Source organism: Paramormyrops kingsleyae, chromosome 18 (assembly GCF_048594095.1).
Source record: "Paramormyrops kingsleyae isolate MSU_618 chromosome 18, PKINGS_0.4, whole genome shotgun sequence".
Classification (NCBI taxonomy): domain Eukaryota; kingdom Metazoa; phylum Chordata; class Actinopteri; order Osteoglossiformes; family Mormyridae; genus Paramormyrops; species Paramormyrops kingsleyae.
In genome coordinates, this window is record NC_132814.1 from 6,481,397 (window position 1) to 6,499,879 (window position 18,483).

Genomic DNA, 18,483 nt, shown 5'->3' on the forward strand with positions numbered 1-18,483 from the left:
CAATGCTGATGAGGGGGGCAGCGCATTCCTGCATTACTGCAAAATGCACCTGAATAGCAGCTGATGTGGTCCATATAATTTATTTTTGAGTTATGAGTTGAGTTATTATGAGTTGAGTTATTATGAGTTGAGTTATTATGAGTTGAGTCAGGTTTTATAACAGGAGCGCTTAAAATAACAGATGTCAGCTTGCATCTGAAGTTAGCTCACCTACCAAGAACTGCTTGTTACCCTTGGCAACTGTTGCCATGACAACCTCCACAGCCAAATTCTGAATGTTAATGCCTGCTGAAGGAAGAGCTGCTGACAATGCTTCAGTTCAGATTTTGTTCTTGTTTGCCACGGAGCAAATCAGCACATACTGCGTGTATATTTCTCTGCAGCAGTGTGTCTGATGGGGGAACAGAATCATAGCGATGAAACATCCGTGTACAGCACGGCAATTGCGTTCAAGTGCATTAACCATGCGAATTATTTAATGGGTTGAATAAACCAGTAGAATATTTTTGAAGTATTTGTGCATCCTTTTGTGGACAGCGTCAGAAATACTGCATATTCAATTTATTCACTTGTGCCCGTTTCAGCACCGTAGACAGCGCCCGCCCGCGTGCTGCCCCGTCGCCAAGGAAACGAACTGAGGAAGGCTCGCGCGTCACAAAAGTATTCGGCAGGCGAACGTTCAGACGCGCTTCCCGCATTGGCGCTGCATCCGGGAACCTGCCAGTCTTCGTGCGGGTGGGGAAACTGTGAGAGTAATGGCGTTTCCTTATGTAAATATCCGAGAGTAGCGCCTTAAATCATAGTTATCTGTGATGTTCAGCGACAACTCAGATAAATAGAGTTGGTATATTTCTAAATTTAACGAAGGATGATAATTTTAATAAATTAACGTAAAAGTCATCTGTTATTTAAGTTATTTGTATTGCTTCTTAGTATGATAACGACAGCATTCGTTATTTTGATCCGTGTTTTAAAGTATTGTTCGTTGTTAAAATGTATCACATTCTGTTGGTTCTCCGTTTAGCTAATATATTAAACTCCAAATGGCTACATCTCCAGGTCAAAACGACCCGCACGAAGCTGGCTGTACACCACCAACGTGAGGCACTGCACATCCACTAATGAACACAAGGTGTCAGTGGTTCGTCAGAGTAAAAACGAACTCTTCTTTCTACATTCAGTGAACTGGGCACAACGTAAATTAAAAAAAAATGAAATTGGCCAAACAGTGACATTATTGGTGAAAGTTCATTGTACCATTTCAAAGGCAACGGGAATGTTTTCATAATCTCTATATATAATGTGTGTGTGTGTGTGTGTATGTGTGTATATATACACTCACCTAAAGGATTATTAGGAACACCTGTTCAATTTCTCATTAATGCAATTATCTAATCAACCAATCACATGGCAGTTGCTTCAATGCATTTAGGGGTGTGGTCCTGGTCAAGACAATCTCCTGAACTCCAAACTGAATGTCAGAATGGGAAAGAAAGGTGATTTAAGCAATTTTGAGCGTGGCATGGTTGTTGGTGCCAGACGGCACCCAATTGAAATACGTCGTATTATTGTACAGATTCTAGTAGTTAATCGCAATCCCCTGGTTTTCCTAAGCAGGTCATCTGAATTTTCTACCCACATGACTCGCTTTCAGCTAGAGGGTGCGCGAGACCCTAACATAAATATTAAAGGTTGTATGAACTTGGCCAAAGTCGTCCGAAGTCGACGTTTTTCGAATGGAAACCGTGAACATCAAGAGCAATAAGACCCCATTCGTTTAGTACGCTGCTGTTTTATATAGTATTCATTACCGTTTGGGAACCCCAGGCTGACTGAACATTCAAAGATTTAATAAATAAGAGCATATTTTAAGTGTCAATTTTTTACTGCAAAACAACCGCAAAATCATGGACCATTTTGACTGTTCATTTGAAAATGAGAGTATGAGTCCTTGCACGTTGTAGATAGGGAGTTTCGATTATGACACATAGAGTCACACGGCGGCGGTGTTGTCAAAGAAATTGAATATATCCGGAACCGTCTTCCATAACGTATAGGGTATGGTTAGTGGAGATTAGCTCAGCGGCAGGAATAGACCACAAAAGCCAGAAGCCCGACAAAACGCCAGACAAAGCATCAATGCTGTAAATTTTCAACTGCAATTATTTCTCCATGAAAGCAAGCATGAATTCCGTTTATTTCTGCGGACGTATTTAAATATTTAGATCGAATCATGTGGAGCGGATATTGTACGAAAAGACTGGGATATGTATGGCCATCCATCCATTTTGTGTTTCTCCTGTCATTGTGTGAACGGACTACTCAGATTCGGTACCCCATCCAAGAAGAACTGCCGGTCGGCACCATAGTTGGAAATATAGCTAAAGACATGGGATTCGATAAAAGCGGGATGGTGGATCGGAATCTACGTATAGTGACGGGAGCAAAGCAGGACCTTTTTCAGGTAAATCAAAGAGACGGCGCCCTGTTTGTTAACCAGAGGATAGACAGAGAGGACCTTTGCGGTAAAACGTCTCCATGTTTGATTAATCTGAAAGCTGTGATAGAAAACCCACTGGAAATGCATCACATTACTGTAGAGATTTTAGATGTCAATGATAATTCCCCGAGTTTTCCAGACAAAAACGATCGATTAGAAATTCCGGAATTTACCGTGACAGGAGCACGATTTCAGCTTGAAGAAGCGCAAGATCCAGATATCGGCCTGAATGCTTTGCATTCATATAAGCTGAGTCAGAACGAGCATTTTCTTTTGGAAACAAAGGATTTGAGAAAAGATAGTAAAATCCCTATTTTAATATTGCAGAAGCCTTTGGATAGAGAAAATATAGCACAATATAATGTAACACTTACAGCTATAGATGGTGGCAACCCATCCAAATCTGGTACTCTAAATATTACTGTGATTGTTTTGGACGCTAACGACAATGCGCCAGTGTGTGACCAACAACAATATACAGTTATAGCAAAAGAAAATGTACCAATCGGAACTTTTTTATTAAAAATCAATGCCACTGACTCAGATGAGGGACTTAACGGTGAAGTGGAATTCTCATTCAGAAATAAATTCAGAAGCAAAGCTAATGAACTTGTAGATTTGGACTCCGAAACCGGAGAATTAACAGTAAAGGGGCTAATTGATTTTGAGGAAAGTAAAAATTATGAAATAAATATTGAGGTCTCTGATAAAGGAGCATTACCACTGAAAACACAATGCAGCGTATTTTTGAAAGTGGAGGATGTGAACGACAACAGGCCTGAGATAGACATCACCTCTCAATCCAACCAAATTCCCGAGAACGCGCCTGTAGGTACAGTAGTGGCGCTGATCGGAGTAACTGACCTGGATTCAAATATGAATGGACAGGTAGTTTGTACACTGCCAGAAGGCATGCCGTTTGAACTGAAACATTCGACTGAGGACAGTTTCTATTCACTAGTGACAAAGAGTCGCTTAGACAGAGAGGCAATGCCGAAGTACGATATAACAATAACAGCGAAGGACCTGGGATCCCCTTCGTTATCCTCAGTTAAGACAGTCCGCGTGGAATTATCAGACGTTAACGACAACAGACCGGTCTTCTTACAGAGCCCCTACACCTTCTACATGATAGAAAACAACGAGTCTGGGAACTCTATTTTCACTGTAAGTGCCTCGGATGCAGATGAGAATGAAAATTCCCGAATTACATATGAACTTGAGAACGCAATACCAGGTCAAAGTGTAAGATCTTTCTTAAACATTAACCCAGACAACGGGAACATACATGCATTGAAAAGCTTTGACTTTGAAACAATGAAAACCTTCCCGTTCCAAGTAGTAGCTAGAGACTCCGGAACCCCATCACTAAGCAGCAACGTCACGGTGAATGTGTTCATCCTGGATCAGAACGACAACGCTCCGGTCATCCTGTCTCCTGTCAGCACTAATGGCTCCACGGAGGGTGTAGTAGAGCTTTCCCGCAGTGCAAACGCAGGTCATTTGGTGACTAAAGTAAGAGCCTATGATCCTGACATAGGATACAATGGCTGGTTGTCGTTTTCTCTGCAGCAAGTTACCGACCCCAGTCTGTTTAGCTTGGAGCGCTATACAGGACAGATTAGAACACTTCGACCATTCACTGAAGGAGACGAGGTCGTGCATAAACTGGTTGTACTGGTAAAAGACAATGGGAACATCTCACTGTCAGCTACAGCAACCGTGTTTATTCACGCAGTGGAGCTCAAAGAGGCGTTTTCATCATCGGAATTAAAAAACACAGAAAAGAGGGAAGAGGAGAACGTCACATTCTATCTAATGATTTCTTTGGCCTGTGTTTCTGCGCTTTTTGTATTCAGTATAATCGGCCTGATAGTCATGCAGTGCTCTAAACCTCCAGACTATTCCTCCAAGTACTCACGTGACTCCAACTGCATAGACACGAGCGGGAACGGAACTCTGTGTCACAGCATCCAGTACAGATCCGGAGAGAAACGGTACATGTTAGTAGGACCCAGGATGAGTATCGGTTCTTCTCTTGTACCTGGGAGCAACGGGAATACGCTTGTTGTCCATGAACACAGTAAGAGATTTTCCGGTGAGGTAAGACATTGACAATTCTTCTTCTAAGTTTCAAAATACTGTGGAAACAAACGGATGCTTGTTTGCCTAATATACTTAAGAAGTTCTATTTAATCTTTCGTGCCGCTAACCTCCCCAATGCAATTCAAATAGAAATTTAAGCAAAATTAGATGTTTTTTGTTTGTGATTCTGTCTCCGTTACACACTTTTATTTAACCACTCACATTCTACGTTTTTCTGCAATTCGTTGGATTTGTATGCGTAAAAATTTATCTTGAAATCCCATAATTGCCTGAAATGTTACGGTATTCACTATTTTTAGGTCTTTTATGTAAGTCAGCGAGAAACCTTTTTAACTTATTTTTTGTGCATAAACCTGATTATTTGCAAATGTATAAAAATTGCATAAATATTACCAATATATGCCAATATCAGCAATGATACGAAATTTTTAATGGAACTCACACGATTATTAAGCATGTAGATTAAGGATTTTTACCATTTAAAATAAATGAAGTTGTCAGCTGCTTCTTTTTTGTATCTCTTTCCTTAAATATTAGGTAACTACAGTTTTTTTTATATATTTAATGTACGTGGGTGGCATATACATTTGGTCCCGAGGTGGCAGTACTGCCAAAGAAACTGTTGAAAGAACAGTTGAAACGGCTTCCTCTTCTTTCTCAGCTGCACGTAGATAGCCTACGGAGTCGGAACACATTAACCTCGTAATTGGGGGAAATTGGATAATAAGAGAAAAGAATGGATTACCTTACATACATTTTCTCAGACCGTGATGTTTAATAATGACCGTTGAGTACGGAGTGTAGTGGTGAAAACGTATTACATCGATATGATGGAGACTAACCAAGGGAAAAAGACACTGCAGTGTGGCTGGCCATTTTTTTATCTTGTGGTCCTGTCGTTGTTCTGCAAAAGAGGATCTTGCCAAGTCCGTTACTCCATCCAGGAGGAATTACCGCTCGGCACCGTAGTAGGGAATGTGGCTAAAGACGTGGGGTTGGATAGACGCGTGTTGGTGGATCGGAATCTGCGTATTGTAACAGGAACAAAGCAGGAGCTTTTCCAGGTAAACCAGAGTGACGGTGCTTTGTTTGTTAACCAGAGAATAGACAGAGAGGACCTATGCGGTAAGACGTCTCAATGTTTTATTAATCTTAAAGCTGTGGTACAGAATCCATTAGAAATGCATCAGATTACTGTTCAGATTTTGGATGTCAATGACCATTCCCCTACTTTTCCCAGTAAAGAGAGTCGCATTGAAATTTCTGAATCCGCCACGCCTGGAACTCGCTTTCAGTTAGAAGGTGCTAGAGACCCAGATGTAGGCGTAAATGGGTTACGATTGTATAAACTGGAGCAAAATGAACATTTCCGATTGGAAGTAGAGGATCTCAACGAGAATAATAAAATTCCTTTCTTAACGTTACAAAAGGCACTGGACAGGGAAGACAAACCGTATCTCAATTTACTGCTGACCGCTTTGGATGGGGGCAGTCCTTCGCGAACTGCTACTTTGAACATTGCTGTAATCGTTTTAGATGTAAATGATAATGCACCAGTTTGTAACGAAAAGAAATACACAGTGACTATAACGGAAAATTCCCCAGTAGATACTGTAGTCTTGCAAGTGAATGCGACTGATTTGGATGACGGCGCCAACGGAGAAATAACATACTTATTTGGAAATAAATTCAGAAGCAAAGCGACAGAATTGTTTGATTTAGACAGAAAAACTGGAGAAATAAAAGTTAAAGGTCTTGTTGATTATGAATTGGAACACATTTATGAAATAAATATTGAGGCTTCAGATGCCGGACCAGTCCCATTATCTACACATTGCAACGTTTTTGTACATGTAGAGGATATGAATGATAACAGACCGGAGATAGACATTACCTCGCAGTCCAGCCAGATTCCTGAGAACGCGCCTGTAGGTACCGTGGTGGCGCTGATCGGAGTAACCGACCTGGATTCAGGTGTGAATGGACAGGTAGTTTGTACGCTGCCCGAAGACGTGCCGTTTGAACTGAAACATTCAAATGAGGACCATTTCTATTCCTTAGTGACAACGAGAAACTTAGATAGAGAGTTGGTACCACAGTATGAAATAATTATAACAGCGAGGGACCTGGGATCCCCTTCGTTATCCTCAGTTAAGACAGTCCGCGTGGAATTATCAGACGTTAACGACAACAGTCCGGTCTTCTCACAGAGTCCCTACACCTTCTATATAATGGAAAATAACGAGCCTGGTGCATCGATATTCGCCACAAGTGCTTCTGATGCAGATGAGAATGAAAATGCCCGAATTTCATATTCCCTGGAACATGTAATTTCAGGTCAAAGTGTAACATCTTTCTTAAACATTAACCCTGATAATGGTAACATATACGCATTGAAAAGCTTTGACTTTGAAACACTGAAAACCTTCCACTTCCAAGTGGTAGCTAAAGACTCTGGAAGTCCGTCACTAAGCAGCAACGTCAGAGTTAATGTGTTTATTCTGGATCAGAACGACAACGCTCCGCTCATCCTGTCTCCAGTCAGCACTAATGGATCTGCTGAGGGTGTGGTGGAGATTTCTCGAAATGTGAACGCAGGTCATTTGGTGACTAAAGTTAGAACCTACGACCCCGATATAGGATACAATGGCTGGTTGTCATTCTCTCTGCAACAAGTTACAGACCCCAGTCTGTTTGGCTTGGAGCGCTACACAGGACAGATAAGAACACTTCGGCCATTCAGCGAATCAGACGAAGTTGTACATAAACTAGTTGTACTGGTAAAAGACAATGGGAACATCTCACTGTCAGCTACAGCGACTGTATTTATTCATGCAGTGGAGATCAAAGAAGCATTTGCATCGTCCAATATTAAAAGCAGTGAAAAAACAGATGAGCAGAACAACATCACATTGTATCTGATGATCTCACTGGGCTCAGTTTCAGCGCTTTTTGTATTCAGTATAATCGGCCTGATAGTCATGCAGTGCTCTAAACCTCCAGAATATTCCTCCAAGTACTCACATGACTCCAACTGTGTGGACACTAGCGGGAACGGAACACTGTGTCACAGCATCCAGTACAGATCCGGAGAGAAACGATACATGCTAGTTGGACCCAGGACAAGTATAGGTTCTACTATTGTCCCTGGAAGCAACGGGAACACTCTGGTGGTCCAAGAATACAATAAGAGAGTTTCTGGCGAGGTAAGACTTATTTTAACACAATCTAACAATTAACACAGATTTAATAATGAGGCCTACTGCACAACATAGTTTTTGGAGTAAGCCTACGTTTGTGGTATTTCTTTTCCATTTGCAATTGCAGTCAATCTTTCTGCATTGTGGCTTTCCTCGTGGCTGCTTTGATAGACCTATATCATGTTGGCATAACATATTAAATGGGTTTTTTGTGGGGGAGTTTTGCGAAAGCCGGCAGACAACACACAAAACTTTAGCAACTCAAGTGCATAAAACATACAGTGCTGAATCGGAAGACTATAAGTGTGTTTACAGCAGGTCCTCACGCAATATCTCGTAGTGATTTTTGTATCTCGCATTTCTTGAATGTTTTCGCTCCTCCTCTCTAATGCTCGCTTACCTCGCCAAGGAGATCAAAAATGATTTGTGTGTTTTTTTTCCCAGATCACTGGGGGCCTCCACCCCTAAACCCCGCAATATGGAAGGCTCGACTGTATTTGTTGTTAGAAAATGTTTGCATTACATAGGCCCATATTTCTGAATTTTATCTGACATTCTTCCTTATTTCTCCAAAGTCTCTAGCATCTAAAGTAACCATCGCTTTTGTTTGTATTCATAAGAAATGTCAAAGTTTAGTAGACTGCTATGTTGGTATATAAGTTTTTATTTTTTGCATGAAGAGCTCAATATTCTTTTGGTTCGTGACTCATTGGAATAATTACCTAAAGTTTGAACCAACCCCTACTTCAGTGTTCATTTCTCAGCTTATCTTAAATATTTCTCAGGATACTTAAACTCCCTGTAGTCAGTGCTTACTGCAGCTTTGAATTTAGTGCAGATATTTTGTTTTGATTCTCTAGTTTTGAGTCAGGACGTCACGCTTTTGTTTCTTTCCATTCATTTTCCAGTTTTGTTTAGCTTCTTGTTTTCTGCTCTTTTGTTATTATTTTATTGTACAACATAGTCTTTGTACATATGCCTTTGTATTCAGCACTTGAGTCAAGTTCAGCTGCCTTAGTTAGGTACCTTGCAGGCAGTAGCACCAGTCTTGTCAGTGTGATTTCAGAAATGACACCACAGCGCTCTAGGGTAGGAGGGCCAAAGTCCAATCCTGGGGGGCTGGAGACCTTTGTAGCTTCGTTCTTTCCCTTTTCCACCACAAAGGACTCAGCTCAATAGCTGTGTGGTTATTAGCACAAGCAGATGCAAGGAGTTGAATCAGGTGCGTTAAATGAGGGGAAACCCAAAAGTGTGCTGGGCTCCGGCCCCCGAGGACTGCGGTTTGACTCCTCTGACATAGGGGGCGCTCCTGGGGATCTTTTCTGCCATGAATTTAGAGATGCGCCACTTCCTGTTATCCCGCACCTGCCGCGTTCCAAGCTAGCATTCATGATGCTGCATTCAATTCGTACTTAGTACGTACCGTCGATAGTTTGTGTTCTGTCTCACTCTGTAATTGCCGTAAAGCGCTCTTGCACATACACTGCATGGGCCTCTCTCTCTTCTTACTATATGTCCTTATCTTTCAAATTATAATCACAACATTCTTCTTGTATTTGAGCTATAAGATGCTTCATTTTGCTGCTGTTTGCGCCTTAATTTTTCCCTGCGGTTACATACAATTTTATCTAATCCAAATAAAAAAGCTTCCTGATATAGTATTCATTTAGCAAGGAAAGATGTAGTGTATTACTATTTACAGGTGTTTAAAATGATCAAGTAAATTACGAGTTTTATATGGCGTGGAGCCGGGAGGCGGCGCTGTTGTCAAAGGAATAGAATAAAATCGGCGAGGTTCGACGTTATAGACAATTGTTACCAGAAATAAGCTCAGTGACCGAGTGGACCACAGAGGAAGAAGTGGGGATCTGCTAAACCGCTAGAAAAACATTTAATGCTGCAAAGGATCATTCATATGTATTTTGAATAAAAGTAAGCATGATTTTAATTGAATTTTGTTTATATATTGGTGGATAATACCTGCGATGGGGATCCAGCATTGGAGGAGGAGACGCCTGTGTCTCCATTTTGTGGTTCTTATCTTGCTGTGTCAACGGACTTTTCAAATTCGATACGCCATTCAGGAAGAACTGTCTCTCGGAGCCGTGGTAGGGAATGTGGCTAAAGACTTGGGATTGGACGCGCGCGGGCCGGAGGATCGCAACCTCCGTATTGTGACGGGAACAAAGCAGGACCTTTTCCAGGTAAATCAAAGAGACGGAGCCGTATTTGTGAACCAGAGGATAGACAGAGAGGACCTGTGCGGTAAAACGGATCCATGTTATATCAATTTAAAAGCTGTGATAGAAAACCCCTTAGAAATACACCATATTACTGTACAAATTTTAGATGTTAATGATCATTCCCCTAGTTTTACTGACAGAGAATATCGTTTAGAAATCCCCGAGTCAACAGTAACCGGAGCACGATTCCAGCTTGAAGAAGCACAGGATACAGACATCGGACTGAATGCTTTGCGTTCATATAAACTGAGTCAGAACGATTACTTTGTTTTGGAAACAAGGGATTTGAGAAAAGATAGCAAAATCCCATTTCTAATATTGCAGAAGTCGTTAGATAGAGAAAATATCGCACGGTTTAATGTAACATTGACAGCTATAGATGGTGGTATCCCACCGAAAATTGGTAGTCTAAATATTAATATTACTGTTCTAGATGCTAATGACAATGCCCCCGTCTGTGATGAGCAGCAATATACAGTTGTAGTAAAAGAAAACATTCCTGTTGGTACCTTTTTGATTAAAATCAATACAACAGATTTAGATGAGGGAGGTAACGGTGAAGTGGAATACTCATTCAGAAATGCATTCAGGAACAAAGTAGGCGATCTTCTAGAACTGAACTCTAAAACCGGAGAATTAACAGTAAAGGGACTAATAGATTTTGAGGAAAGTAAAAATTATGAAATTAATATTGAAGTTTCTGATAAAGGTGCATTACCATTAAAAACGCAATGCAACGTATTTGTGAAAGTGGAGGATGAGAATGACAACAGACCTGAGATAGACATCACCTCCTTGTCCAGTCACGTTCCCGAGAACGCGCCTGTAGGTACCGTGGTGGCGCTGATCGCAGTAACTGACCTGGATTCAGGTGTGAATGGACAGGTGGTTTGTACGCTGCCCAAAGGCATGCCGTTTGAACTGAAACATTCGAGTGAGGACAATTTCTACTCGTTAGTAACAAAGAGCCGCTTAGACAGAGAGTTGGTACCACAGTATGAGATAATTATAACAGCGAAGGATATGGGATCCCCTTCGTTATCCTCCGTTAAGACAGTCCGCGTGGAATTATCAGACGTTAACGACAACAGTCCGGTTTTCTCACAGAGTCCCTACACCTTCTATATAACGGAAAATAACGAGCCTGGTGCATCGATATTCAAAATTAGTGCCTCTGATGCAGATGAGAGTGAAAATGCTCTAATTTCCTATTCATTTGGGAACGTAATTCCAAGTCAAAGTGTAACATCTTTCTTAAACATTAACTCTGATAGTGGTGATATTTATGCATTGAAAAGCTTTGACTTTGAAACAATGAAAATCTTCCAGTTCCAAGTAGTAGCTAAAGACTCCGGAACCCCGTCGCTAAGCAGCAACGTCACGGTGAACGTGTTCATTCTGGATCAGAACGACAACGCTCCGCTCATCCTGTCTCCTGTCAGTACTAACGGCTCTTCGGAGGGTGTAGTAGAGCTTTCCTGCAATGCAAACGCAGGTCATTTGGTGACTAAAGTAAGAGCCTATGATCCTGACATAGGATACAATGGCTGGTTGTCATTCTCTCTGCAGCAAGTTACCGACCCCAGTCTCTTTGGTTTGGAGCGCTACACAGGAGAGATCAGGACACTTCGGCCATTCACAGAAACTGACAAGGTCACGCATAAACTCGTTGTCCTGGTAAAAGACAATGGAAACACCTCACTGTCAGCTTCGGCTACCATGATTATAAACGCGGTGGAGACCAAAGAGGCGTTTGCATCGTCTGAAATTAAACGCTCAGTAAAGAAGGAAGAGGAGAACAACATCACATTGTATCTGATGATCTCTCTGGGCTCTGTTTCAGCGCTTTTTGTTTTCAGTATAATCGGCCTGATAGTCATGCAGTGCTCTAAACCTCCAGACTATTCCTCCAAGTACTTACGTGATTCCAACTGCATAGACACGAGCGGGAACGGAACTCTGTGTCACAGCATCCAGTACAGATCCGGAGAGAAACGGTACATGTTAGTTGGACCTAGAATGAGTATTGGTTCTACTCTTGTCCCTGGGAGCAACGGGAATACGCTTGTGGTCCAAGACCCCGGTATGAGAGTTTCCGGCGAGGTAAGACATTTATACTTACGTATCCAAGTTTTGTTCCTGTTGTAGCCAACCGAAATGTTTAAGCGCTTAGCACAATGCTCTAAATATTCCGTTAACCCCCCATCAGCCGTTTTAAGCAATACAAAGCATATTAACAGGGGGGGCGGTAGCTGGTGGTGCCTTAGTGTTTTAAGTGCCTCACTTCGATAGCCAATAATCAGCAACATTTACCGAAGGGGACCGCATCCTTCGGCAAAATATACCCTAAGCCACGCCCCTCTCCCCCACTCGACCACCTGCCCCTCGAATAGTCTGTGAATGATTCTACACATTAATATCCTTTTTTTTTTATTGATCGTCTGTGTTTCATTATTTAAAATGTATCATTTAGCCAGTCATATCTGAGCTCTTTCCCTTACTTGTTTTAATTTGCTCAAGCTAGTTTTTAAAATCTTGCAATAATCTTTCACCATATGGACTAACCAACCCAGTTTTATGCAGTCGATAAGACGATTTTGCACTTTTACTTTTTTGCAAACGAACCTAATTCGTGGTCAACATGTACACAAATATTATGCATGTTTGCCGATGTTTTATAATAACAAATGCACATAAACTACAATGTGATTCATTGTGGCATATTTAGGTTATGTCAGAATGTATGACATGAAAAAAAGATTGGTGTATATCATAGCGTTTATATTTCATATATAGCCTATCTTAAAATGTTACGTCTAGTGTTTTGTCTTGTTTTAACTTTATGTACACGAATAACTGTGCTGTTCATGCATTTAGAGTCGCTTCTTATATTTATGGTCCAGTGGTGGCAGTATTGGCCAAGGAATTGGAGGAATCGCTGAAATACGTTGTCTAACGTTTGCACGTATATAAGTGACTGAAGCCTGCAGAGTAGGAACAATATAATATCGTGGCTATATGGCATGGAATGAGCAGAGGCACGAATGACTTGCCTGGCAATTTTTCTTATGATTTTAATGTTAATTGATATTGCCGTTTGAATAGAGAGCATAGCTGAATGGTGAAAACCGGGTAGCCTACATCAGTATAATGGAGACCGACCAATGCAAAAGGACACGGCAGTATGGCTGGGCATTTCTTCATCTTGTGGTTCTGTCGTTGTTGAGCAGAAGAGGATCTTGTCAAGTCCGTTACTCCATCCAGGAGGAATTACCGCTCGGCACCGTAGTGGGGAATGTGGCTAAAGACATCGGACTGGATACAAGCGTGTTGGTGGATCGGAACCTGCGTATTGTGACGGGAACAAAGCAGGACCTTTTGCTGGTAAACCAGAGAGATGGCGCTTTGTTTGTCAACCAGAGGATAGACAGAGAGGACCTATGCGGTAAAACTGCGCAATGTTCTATTAATCTTAAAGCTGTGATAGAAAACCCAACAGAAATACATCGCATAACGGTAGAGATTTTAGATGTAAACGACAACGCTCCCAGCTTTCCAGATACAGACTATCGTTTAGAAATATCAGAGTCTGCGGTGACTGGGGCACGTTTTCCGTTGGAAGGTGCACAAGATTTCGATGTGGGTTTAAATGGTTTACGAATTTATAAATTGAGTCAAAATGATAAATTGCAATTAGAGATAGAAGACATAAGTAAAGATAGTAAAATTCCATTTTTAATTTTGCAAAAGCCATTAGACAGGGAACATGTCCCTCAATACAATCTACTCCTGACTGCTTTAGATGGCGGTAGTCCTCAAAAATCCGGCGTTTTAAATATCACTATTGTCATACTGGATATCAATGACAACGCGCCAGTTTGCGGTCAGCAGAAATATACAGTTAGCGTGCCTGAAAACATCCCGCCCGGTACATTTTTATTACGCGTAAATGCTTCCGATAAAGATGAAGGCACGAACGGCATTGTTGAGTATTCGTTTCGAAATGAATTTAGAAACAAAGATTCAGAGCTATTTGAAATTAACAGAAAAACGGGAGAAATAAAAGTAAGAGGTCCAATTGATTACGAAACGAAACATTATTATGAGCTAAATATACAGGTCTCAGATGGTGGATCAGTACCATTGTCCACTCATTGCAGTGCATTTGTGAAGGTGGAGGATGAGAATGACAACAGGCCTGAGATAGACATCACCTCTTTATCCAGTCACATTCCTGAGAACGCGCCTGTAGGTACCGTGGTGGCGCTGATCGGAGTCACTGACCTGGATTCAGGTGTGAATGGACAGGTAGTTTGTACACTAGCTGAGGATGTGCCTTTTGACCTGAAGCATTCAAGTGAGGACAATTTCTATTCGTTAGTGACAAAGAGCCGCTTAGACAGAGAGTTGGTAGCACAGTATGAAATAATTATAACAGCGAGGGACCTGGGATCCCCTTCGTTATCCTCCGTTAAGACAGTCCGCGTGGAATTATCAGACGTTAACGACAACAGTCCGGTCTTCTCACAGAGCCCCTACACCTTCTATATAATGGAAAATAACGACCCTGGTGCATCTATATTCAGAATCAGTGCCTCTGATGCAGATGAGAGTGAAAATGCTCTCATTTCCTATTCATTTGGGAACGTAATTCCAAGTCAAAGTGTAACTTCTTTCTTAAACATTAACTCTGACAGTGGTGATATTCATGCACTGAAAAGCTTTGACTTTGAAACAATGAAAACCTTCCAGTTCCAAGTAGTAGCTAAAGACTCCGGAATCCCGTCGCTGAGCTACAACGTCACGGTGAATGTGTTCATCCTGGATCAGAACGACAACGCTCCGCTCATCCTGTCACCTGTCAGTACTAACGGCTCCACGGAGGGTGTAGTAGAGCTTTCCCGCAATGCAAACGCAGGACATTTGGTGACTAAAGTAAGAGCCTATGATCCTGACATAGGATACAATGGTTGGTTGTCATTCTCTCTGCAGCAAGTTACGGACCCCAGTCTCTTTGGTTTGGAGCGCTACACAGGAGAGATCAGGACACTTCGGCCATTTACTGAATCAGACGTGGTCCTGCATAAATTAGTCATACTAGTAAAAGACAACGGAAACATCTCACTGTCAGCTACAGCAACCGTGGTTATAAACGCAGTGGAGACCAAAGAGGCGTTTGCATCTTCTGAAATTAAAAGTTCAGTAAAGAAGGAAGAGGAGAACAACATCACATTGTATCTGATGATCTCGCTGGGCTCTGTTTCAGCGCTTTTTGTATTCAGTATTATTGGCCTGATAGTCATACAGTGCTCAAAACCTCCAGACTATTCCTCCAAGTACTCACGTGATTCCAACTGCATAGACACGAGCGGGAACGGAACTTTGTGTCACAGTATCCAGTACAGATCCGGAGAGAAACGGTACATGTTAGTTGGACCCAGGATGAGTATCGGTTCTGCTATTGTCCCTGGAAGCAATGGGAATACGCTTGTGGTCCATGAACACAGTAAGAGAATTTCCGGAGAGGTAAGGCATTCACAAATTCCAATTTAAGTTTTGACATTTTGTTGAAGTAAACCAGAATATTTTCAATTCCTGTTTTCGTGTGATTGTATTCCTGTGCTTCCCTGTATGCCCGCGTGCCGCCCTGCTTACTATACACAAAAGTCTTTGTAAAAACCCCAACTGCTTCAATGCTTTACACTGCCCGTTTATCAAGTAGAAATTTAAAGTTCGTATTTAACACGTTGACTGTCTCCGTTTCATATTTTTAATGCGTAATATAATCTCTCACTTTTTTAATTTGTTCCCCTCATTTTTTCTGCCTCTTATGTATTAAACTTGTCTTTGGAATTCTGCAATTGCCTAAACTGCCAAGCTGTTTTTATGTACCTTAAATCACCTAGATTAGGTAAATGTGTGATTGGTGGATAAGACTGAATTATTGAAAGTTAATAAAATGTGCATAAACCTTTCATATATTTTCCACAGTTTAGTATCAATGAAATTTCACAGATTACAATGTGACACCAGGAGGAGTTTCTAGCTAATGATCAGGGGCTAAGTGAAGTTTACCTGGGGCTTGACTTTTGTTTCTGGAGGAGGATAATTGGCATTGAGGCTATAATATTCGGGTCTATATCCCCGAATAATCGGACCTAACGACGCCCATGGTGACACATAAACCTGTTAAATGTGTAGATAAATTATTTATACAGTGGAAATGAATTATTGTCAGTCACAGTGTTTATATTCCTTTTATCTCTTTATTGAAATGGCAAGTGCAGTTTTAATGTCGCACTCGCGGGATGGACGCGTGATCCTTATGTTCTTCATGTATTTTAAGCCGTTCCATATACCAATGATCCCATGGTGGCAGTATTGGCAAAGAAATAGTTGGAGGTGTAGCTGAAATATCTTCCTTCCCCTTCTCGGTTATATGCAGAGAGGTGAATGCAGCCTCCTGAGTCGGAATATAATTTTCTCTCGATACCGGGAAGCTGAAAAATACAGCGAACAGGTTATTTTGTATAGGCGTATTTTTAAAGACCGTAATGACTGATAATGTCTTTGGAACAGAAAATATAGTTTAATGGTGGAAACGGCTACATCAACATAATGGAGATCAACCAATACAAAAGGACACACCAGTATGGCTGGGCATTTCTTCATTTTGCGGTTCTGTGGTTGTTGTGCAAAAGAGGATCTTGTCAAGTCCGTTACTCCATCCAGGAGGAATTACCGCTTGGCACCGTGGTGGGGAATGTGGTTAAAGACGTGGGACTGGATAAAAGTGGCCTGGTCAATCGGAACCTGCGAATTGTGACGGGAACAAAGCAGGACCTTTTCCTTGTAAACCAGAGAGACGGCGCTTTGTTTGTCAACCAGAGGATAGACAGAGAGGACCTATGCGGTAAAACTGTTCAATGTTTAATTAACCTTAAAGCTGTGATAGAAAACCCACTTGAAATGCATTACGTTACTGTAGAAATTGTGGATGTTAACGATAACGCTCCCATCTTTCCGGACAAAGATTATCGTTTAGAAATATCAGAGTCTGCCATGTCTGGGGCGCGCTTTCAATTGGAAGGTGCGCATGATTCCGATGTGGGTTTAAATGGCTTACTGATCTATAAACTGAGCCAGAACGATAAGTTTCAGTTAGAGGTAGAAGAGTTAAATAAAGACAGTAAAATTCCATATTTAGTTTTACAGAAACCATTAGACAGGGAACACACCCCACAATACAATGTAGTTGTGACTGCTTTAGATAGCGGCAATCCTCAAAAATCCGGCATTTTAAATATCACAGTTGTCATACTGGATATCAATGACAACGCGCCAATTTGCGGTCAGCAGAAATATACAGTTAGCGTGCCTGAAAACATCCCGCCCGGTACATTTTTATCACGCGTAAATGCTTCCGATAAAGATGAAGGCACGAATGGCATGGTTGAGTATTCCTATCGAAATAAATTCAGGAACAGCGATTCAGAATTATTTGAAATTAATAGAAAAACGGGAGAAATCAAAGTAACAGGTTCAATTGATTTCGAAAGGAAACAATTTTATGAGCTAAATATACAGGTCTCAGATGGCGGATCAGTACCATTGTCCACTCATTGCAATGTGTTTGTGAAGGTGGAGGATGTGAATGACAACACACCTGAGATAGACATCACCTCCATTTCAAGCCGGATTCCCGAGAATACGTCTGTAGGTACTGTGGTGGGGCTGATTGGAGTAACTGATCTGGATTCAGGTGTGAATGGACAGGTAGTTTGTACACTACCTGAAGACGTCCCATTTGACCTGAAACATTCAACTGAGAACAATTTCTATTCGTTAGTGACAAAGAGCCGCTTAGACAGAGAGTTGGTAACACAGTATGAGATAATTATAACTGCGAGGGACCTGGGATCCCCTTCGTTATCCTCCGTTAAGACAGTCCGCGTGGAATTATCAGACGTTAACGACAACAGTCCGGTCTTCTCACAGAGTCCCTACACCTTCTATATAATGGAAAATAACGACCCTGGTGCATCTATATTCAAAATTAGTGCCTCTGATGCAGATGAGAGTGAGAATGCCCGAATTTCCTATTCATTTGGGAACTTAATTCCAAGTCAAAGTGTAACATCTTTCTTAAACATTAACTCTGATAGTGGTGATATTTATGCATTGAAAAGCTTTGACTTTGAAACAATGAAAACCTTCCAGTTCCAAGTAGTAGCTAAAGACTCCGGAACCCCGTCGCTAAGTACCAACGTCACGGTGAATGTGTTCATCCTGGATCAGAACGACAACGCTCCAGTCATCCTGTCTCCTGTCAGTACAAACGGCTCCACGGAGGGTGTAGTAGAGCTTTCCCGCAATGCAAACGCAGGTCATTTGGTGACTAAAGTAAGAGCCTATGACCCTGACATAGGATACA

General features: G+C 41.5%; 2 protein-coding genes and 2 long non-coding RNA genes across 5 annotated transcripts in view; 2 read left to right on the top strand and 2 right to left on the bottom strand.

The window, feature by feature from the left end:
- LOC111834668 (uncharacterized) overlaps positions 1-18,483 on the bottom strand; it is a 55,607-nt gene that overhangs the window by 1,691 nt on the left and 35,433 nt on the right. The gene's annotated exons all lie outside the window — the stretch shown is intronic.
- LOC111834664 (protocadherin alpha-7-like) overlaps positions 2,479-18,483 on the top strand; it is a 65,560-nt gene continuing 49,555 nt past the window's right edge. Inside the window, exon 1 of one of the 2 annotated variants that reach the window (XM_072701992.1) lies at positions 2,479-4,603. In XM_072701992.1, the coding sequence (XP_072558093.1) occupies positions 2,582-4,603 (2,022 nt within the window). In that variant the 5' untranslated portion in view covers positions 2,479-2,581. Of the gene's footprint in view, positions 4,604-13,028; positions 15,576-18,483 lie in introns of those variants that run through there. The other variant, XM_072701991.1, reaches the window with a different exon arrangement.
- LOC111834665 (protocadherin alpha-8-like) lies at positions 5,687-8,386 on the top strand. The gene is made up of 2 exons (XM_023794227.2): positions 5,687-7,812; positions 8,251-8,386. Exons 1-2 carry the CDS (start codon positions 5,788-5,790, stop codon positions 8,272-8,274), a joined length of 2,049 nt encoding a protein of 682 aa, XP_023649995.2. The 5' UTR covers positions 5,687-5,787; the 3' UTR covers positions 8,275-8,386.
- LOC140579426 (uncharacterized) lies at positions 16,296-18,122 on the bottom strand. Its single transcript, XR_011983464.1, has 3 exons — positions 17,716-18,122; positions 16,698-16,862; positions 16,296-16,549 (listed from the first exon to the last, which is right to left on the bottom strand). It is a non-coding gene; the product is annotated as an uncharacterized lncRNA (long non-coding RNA).

Coding starts and splice junctions, on each gene's coding strand:
- LOC111834665 (XM_023794227.2), top strand. CDS start 5,788: ATGCATCAGATTACTGTTCAGATTTTGGATGTCAATGACCATTCCCCT. Junction 7,813..8,250: donor ATAAGAGAGTTTCTGGCGAG/GTAAGACTTATT, acceptor TTTTTTTCCCAG/ATCACTGGGGGCCTCCACCC.